At 35.7% G+C, this 7,149-nt stretch overlaps 1 protein-coding gene across 1 annotated transcript in view; it reads left to right on the top strand.

The window, feature by feature from the left end:
- Positions 1–7,149, top strand: part of CNTRL (centriolin) — a 90,104-nt gene that overhangs the window by 15,447 nt on the left and 67,508 nt on the right. Inside the window, exon 5 of the mRNA XM_021711246.1 lies at positions 1,863–2,049. Coding sequence (XP_021566921.1) covers positions 1,863–2,049 — 187 coding nt within the window. The remainder of the gene's footprint in view (positions 1–1,862; positions 2,050–7,149) is intronic.

The following is a 7,149-nucleotide window of genomic DNA, read 5'->3' as shown; positions in this document are numbered from 1 at the left end:
AAAAAAAAAAAGAAAACATCGCTTAAAATGTGTATACATTTTTTTTGGCACCCCCCCTAACCCCCCAGTATAAGCAGTCCTAATTTTGCATGGGTTTCATTGTAACTGAGAGTTGATAGCATTTTTATATTTATCATTTCATGTGAGCCTCATTATATTCTTGTTAAGGAGGCAGTGCAGGGATTATTTTTATAATACTATGAGTTAGGTAGTATAGTCTTTTTCTCTTTTCCCTTACTCAGAGTCACAACTTGTGCCAGAATTCAGATTAATGAATGTCTAGAACAGAGTTATTTTTTTCTGACAATATTGCCTTGTATTTTCAAACTTATGAATTAATCTTGATTATAATGTTATATGTTTTAGGAGGCTGATCACTACTTTCTATAGTAGGGTAACTTTGTTACCAAGGTTCACATAATTGGATAATGTTGGACATTTTTCTCTGGAGCATAATTTATGGTTTTGTTAAGGCATTTGTTTACAATTAGGTGTTTAATAAGCATTTGCTTAATAAAAATTTTAATTTATTTACATTTGTATTAAAATTGGAAAAATCATGATCCAATTTAAAGAACGTCAGTGGTAGAATAGAAAATGAAAGATGTGACACAAGTATGGCCCTAGAATTGCCTTCTATGACTTTAGAAAATTTCTTAATTCCTCTAAAACTCACTGCTTAAACTGAAAAAAATACTCCCTTTACTGCCTCCTTTATAGAGGTATTATGGGGCTCACATGAAATGATAGATGTGAAAATGCTTTAAAAACTTTGAAACACTAAATAACTCTAAGGTCATATTTCTTAAACTTTTGGCAGTGGAAGCCAATAATAATAAGCAACATTTATTTAGTGCTATGTTATTAACATTATTATGAAATAATGACAGTGCCTAATACTGCCTGGATACACTATAAATACTTATATACTACCCTTCTGTTCCTCCCCTCGCACCACTATTTTTGGGTAATTGGTTTCATGAATCTGTGACAGCCCAAGAGCTTCAGAGCCCACGTCCCATACCATGTTGTACAGCATCACCTTGTAGCTCTTGAGGCTTATGGGGTAATGGGAAGAGGTAACCATTAATCTAAAATTTGCCACAAATATTCCTCAAAGTAGTTGATCCTTAGGTAGTATGCAGTGTCTGCTGGGTAACAAGAAAATCATTCAATGAATACTTATGTCTAATTTTGGAAGATGTTCTCAACCGTTTTATATTTGATATTGGCGGCATCATTAAGAGTAATGCACATTCACTTGAGAGAGAAGATTTATTTGTGCTAGCTATTTGGAGTACTATTTCTCAACCTTTTTAGATCTCTCTTTGAATAAACATAAGAATCTTATTTCAAAAATATTAGTATCTCTACATATTCTTATATCTTTAAACTATCAATTATAACTCGATTATCCAAAGATTTACCACAATATTTTTTATAGACTTTAAAAAACAAAATTTGTTCAATCAGTATAATGAAAAGATAATAGGTTTAGAGTTACACAGACTTGAATTCAAATCCTATTTCATTCATTTATAGGCTCTGAGCTTTGGGCAAGTCACCTAACTTCTTTGATCCTCACTTTCTACATCTGTAAAATTAAGATATACTTGCATCATAGGTTGTTGTTATTAGTCACAAATGAAATAGAATATGGAAAATGCCTAATACTGCCCTAATACACCATAAATACTCATAAACTCTCCTTCTGTTCCTTCACACCAGTGCTTTTGGGTAACTGGTTTCATGAATAGGTTCCTTGCTATGTTAAAAGCAATCTCCTTGATTTATTACTTTCTCTAGGTATGTTTATGATTTTTAAATTAAATTATACTAATGCTAATACTATGTCATTTCAGCTCCAAGATGTAAGCAAGTTGAAACCACTTCAAGATTTGACTTCTCTGATCCTAGTTGAAAATCCAATTGTGGCCCTTCCTCATTATCTCCAGTTTACCATTTTCCACCTCCGATCACTGGAAAGTTTAGAAGGTCAGCCAGTAACCACCCAGGATAGACAAGAGGCTTTTGAGAGATTCAGCTTAGGTAAGATGACATTTAAATAAAAAAACTAAATTTGGGTGAGAGAGGGATTTATTTTGAGAAGTTGTCTAGAAAAATGTACTATGAACTTTATAATGCTGTTACAACGTGCATGGAAAATGGCACCATAAATCAAGTCATCAAATTTTTGTTGAGGGTGTACCAGGCACTGTACTTGGCACAAAGGATACAATGGGGAGCAAGGCATAGGGTGCTGGCCTCCATGCAACTTATTTATGAAGAAGACAAACAAAAAGCAAATTAACATAGATAAAGTAACAGTGGTTAGAGTAATGCATCTCTGAGGAAGTGACATTTAAGATAAAGGCAAAGGGAAGAAGGTTTAGTCATGTAAACAATAGATTTCAGGGATAGGGAGCACCTTGTTTTTCACAGTTAGAAAGACCCTGTGAGTTCAAGGAACTGAGAGAAGATCAGAAAGACTGGAGGATATCTCAAGAAAAAGTTGGAGGGGGAGAGAAGGAGTAGGGATAAGGGACACATGATCACCCATTGGCCCATTGGGTACCATGTCCACTACCAGGGGGAAGAGGGCTTGCTAGAAGCCCAAACCTCCACCTACATGCAGTTTACTAATGTAGCAAATCTCACATGTATCCCACAGTTCTAAAATAAAAATGAGTGAATTAAAAATAAGTAAATACAATAAATCATAACAATGCGGATGCTGCAAGTAACAATACGATGAATCACATAATGTTGAATAAAAGAAGCAAACATAAAAATACATAAAGTATAATCCCCTATCTGTTCAACTGTAGACATATGTTGTATATACTGTTCTACATGTATTTTATAATCACAATAAAAAATCAGTCTTTTAGCTTAAAAAAAAAAAAGGGTTGGAGAATTGGAGAGAGAGGGAGGTGCGGGATGGCATAGGGCCTTGGGATTTGGATTTTATTCTAGGTACAGTGGAAAGCCACTGACAGATTTTAAGCAGAGATGGGACATGATCCAGTTTATGTGTTAAGAAAACCATTTTTGCTGCATGGTAGAGAATGATTTGGAGAAGTTCAAAATGGAGATGAAGGAACCTGTTAGGAGGCTAGTATAGTAATCTAGGCTGGAGTCTACACCATACCACCCTGAATGTGCCCAATCTCATCTGATCTCAGAATCTAAGTAGGGTCAGGCCTGGTTAACACTTGGATGGGAGTAATCCAAGTTAGAAATGTTGGTATCCTGTAATTAAGTGTTGGATGGAGAAGTGAAAAATAGATCAATTTTGAAGGTAGAAGCAGCAGCACTTTCTAACAGATTGGATAATTCCCAACCTTCTGGCATGAGATGGGAAAATCATGTACAAAAATGGGAGAATGCAAGGGTTTTGTTTAGGACATGTTAAGTTTGAAATGTCTGTGAGACAACCAAATAGAGATGTCAAGTAGACAGTCAGAAATGTGAATCTGGAGTTTAAAGAGATCTGGACTAGCGATACAAATTTGGGAGCCATCAGCATAAAAATTATATTTAATTTCATGGGAATCAATTAGCTTACTCAGGCAGGGGTTGAGAGGAGAAAGAAGACCAGTAAGCAGCTTAGGAAACTGAGAAACAGGCCAGCAGGGTAGGAGAAAACCAGGAAATAGTGGGTTGCAAAAGCTCAGAGAAGAAGGTTTCAAGAGAGGAAGTGGTTAACCAGGCTGAGTGTTGCTGAGATGCAAGTGAGATGAGCAGAGAAGTGCTTTGGGTGGACAACACATAATGATGATCTTGACAGGAGCAGTTAAGGAGTGGTGAGGACAAATGCTAAATTACAATGAATTGATGAATGAATGGGAGGAAGGCATTTGACCAAAAATTTGAGGTTTCCTCCCACATGTTTCTATCCCCTAGTACTTATTAAATGAGTTTTTTTTTAAGTTTAATTTGCATTTCTGTGTTGATTAGTGAGGCTGAGCATTTTTTAATGTATCTGTTGGCTGCTCATATATCTTCTTTTGAGAAGTGTCTATTCATATTTTTTTGCCCACTTTTTAATAGGGCTGTTTGTTTTTTCCTTTCAGCACATTTCAATTCCTTGTAGATCCTGGATGCTAGGCCTTTGTCAGATATACAGTTGGCAAATATTTTTCCCATTCTGTGGACTGTCTCCCCAGTCTGTTGATGATTTATTTTCCATTGCAGAAGATTTTCAGTTTGATGAGGTCCCAATTATCTCTTATGGCATGGGCTTTTGGGGGTTTAGTAAGGATTGGTTGCCTATTCCATTTCTTAAGAGTGTCTTCTGCATTTTCTAAGATTCTTATAGTTTGAGGTTTTAGGTTTAGGTCTTTGATCCATTTAGAGTTGATTTTTGTGTATGGTGATAGGTAGGGGGTCCTGTTTCGTTCTTAAGCATGTGGTCAGCCAGTTTTCCTAGCACTATTTACTGAATCAAAGCCACCTAACTCCAGTCAGGTTGGCCATCATTAATAACGCAAAAAAACAACAGATGGTGGAGAGGATACGGAGAAAAGGAAACATTTCTACACTTTTGGTGGGAGTGTAACTAGTACAGCCTCTGGGGAGGACAGTGTGATGATTGCTAAGAGATCTAAAAATCAACCTTCTATACAACCCAGCAGTCCCCTTTCTGGTAGTATACCTGGAGAAACTCAAATCATTCTATAAAAAAAAATACTTGCACGCGCATGTTTATTGCAACACTATTCACGATAGCAAAAATATAGAACCAACCGTACTGCCCATCAAAAGTGAACTGGATTTTAAAAATGTGGTACATATACATGATAAAATAATACACAGACATAAAGAAGGATAAAATTATGGACTTTGCAGCAACTTGGATGGATTTAGAGTCTATCACACTCAGTGATTTATCACAGAAACAAAGAACTAAGTACCACATGTTCTCACTCATAAGCGGATCCTGAACATTTATCATAATACTACAAGAGAGGGATTTGCAGAAGCAGGACACTGCCAGGGAAGTAAGGGGAGAGGCACATAATATCAGTAAGGGTACCTGATCTCAAACCAAGCAAAGTGGGGATCAAGGGGATGCCCAAACATCACCTGTGCAATGACCACTTACATAGGTAATCCTGAGTTGTATCCACATCTTAAAAAAAAAGAAAAGAAAGAAAGAAAGAAAAAGCCAAAAAATATTAAATTCACCGAAAGCTTCCAGACCAGGAAATGGGCAGAAGCAACAAACGTAATAAACCACAAAGCCAGTAATCAAAGAAGCAAACTATATTCAAGAGTACAATGTAGAAACAAGACATGGTTCATCTCTTTTGTTCCTTGAGAAGACAAGAGAATGATGTTAGAAAAAAAAAAGAGGAAAAATTGATTCCTGGTAGAAGGGCCACTTTGTTTTTCCGAAAGGAGAGAAGATATGTGTGCATATGGTAGTTTTGTTGCTTTGGTGATGGGAAAATAGGGAGTTCCCACTGATGGGATAGTTTTCTTAAGGAAATATTAGGCCATCAGCAGAGGGAGAAAATAGGAGAAAGTACTTGGGAGGTTTGAGGAGAAAGAGGAAGCTATGAAATAGCCATTTTAGAGCATTTGGAAATGAGCCTGTATGTTCAGCCATTTGAAATTGATATTACTCTGTTTTGACTTACAAAAATGGCAGTTTCATATGCTTTGATCCAATATTTGAGAGACATGGTAAATTTTTATTAGTTTAGAATCCCCCTAACTCAACATTTGTTGTTCTGAAGTTTGTTTGGAATCTTTAAAAATATAAATCATGCAAAGGAAAGTCATCATATAAATATACTATCGAGGGAAATGTTTAAACTACTTATAATTCATTCATGACTTCAGATATTAATTAGGATCCAATGGCGAGTCAAATGGATATGCTTCTGCTTTTTTTAAGTTTTAGTGAGGAAGGCAGGAAACCAAGCTATTTGATTACACATTACAACTCTCCATGTGACAAGGGCCGTTGCAGAAGTTCAAGGTGGCATGGAAGCATCCCTGAGAAGCATCTACCTGGGGAGAGGATAGGGTAGTATGAATAAAATCCTATAGATGAGAAGAGGAATCTCAGATCTGAAGAAGTGGAAACATTTTAGGGAAGCTGCAGTGGAATATGCTTGAAGATGAGGCTGAAGAAGGAGGTTGAGTCCAAATCATGAAGAGCCTTGTCAGCTCTTCATGCAAGCTTTTTGGATCTTATCCTAAGAATAATCAAAAGCCTTTGAAAGATTTTAAGATAATGTAGTGTTTTGCAAACATGTTTGCAGCATCCTGTATTTTACATGTAATTACTAATATCAAATAAAATATTGCGTGTTTTTTAAAGGGGACCTAGAAAAAAATTATCTATCAGCACACCAGTTGGATTAAATACTTGGAAGTAAAGTATTATCTTTTAAAAATGTCATCCAAATGATAATGCTTTCTTGCCTTTTAACATAAATAATTTCAAACTCATTGTAGTCTTTTCCCCACAACCATGGTGGATAGCTTAAAAAGTGGAATTGTATTTATGGTATTCTTAGACTTTTTTTTTTTTTGCTATTATTTTGAAAAAATATTCTTACATTATTTTTATTATTATTATTTTAAAGATGTGGGGTACAACTCAGGGTTAGGTATACGTTTTTTCTTTTTTTAATTATTTTTTATTTTAAAATTGTGGGACACAGTTAAGGGTTAGGTATACAAATATTTATTGTGGTACCCTTGTTGATGAGGTGTGCCCCCCTTTCCCCAGACAGATATTTACTACCTTTAATCCCACCTCCCTTCCCATCCCTGTCCCCCCCATAGTTTCCCGCCACTGTCAATCTTTTTCTTATAGTATTATGGTAGTTGTTCAAGGTACACATATGAGTGAGAACATGTGATGCTCAGATCTTTGTTTCTGTGAGAGATCATTCAGTATTATAAACTCTAATTACATCTAGGTTGTTGTGCAATTCATGATTTTGTTCTTTTTTATGACTGCATAATATTCCATTGTGTATATGTATCACATTTTTTTAATCCAGTCCTCTTTTGATGGACAGCATAGTTGGTTCCATGATCTTGCTATTGTGAACAATGCTGCGATAAACATACATGTGCAGGTATCTTTTTTATAGAGTGATTTGAGTTCTTCAGGGTATATTCCCA

This window comes from Carlito syrichta, unplaced genomic scaffold, assembly GCF_000164805.1.
Source record: "Carlito syrichta isolate Samal-C Ts95f unplaced genomic scaffold, Tarsius_syrichta-2.0.1 Scaffold82277, whole genome shotgun sequence".
NCBI lineage: Eukaryota > Metazoa > Chordata > Mammalia > Primates > Tarsiidae > Carlito > Carlito syrichta.
Note: the sequence above shows the minus strand (reverse complement) of the source record. Positions and strands in the feature narration are given on the sequence as shown.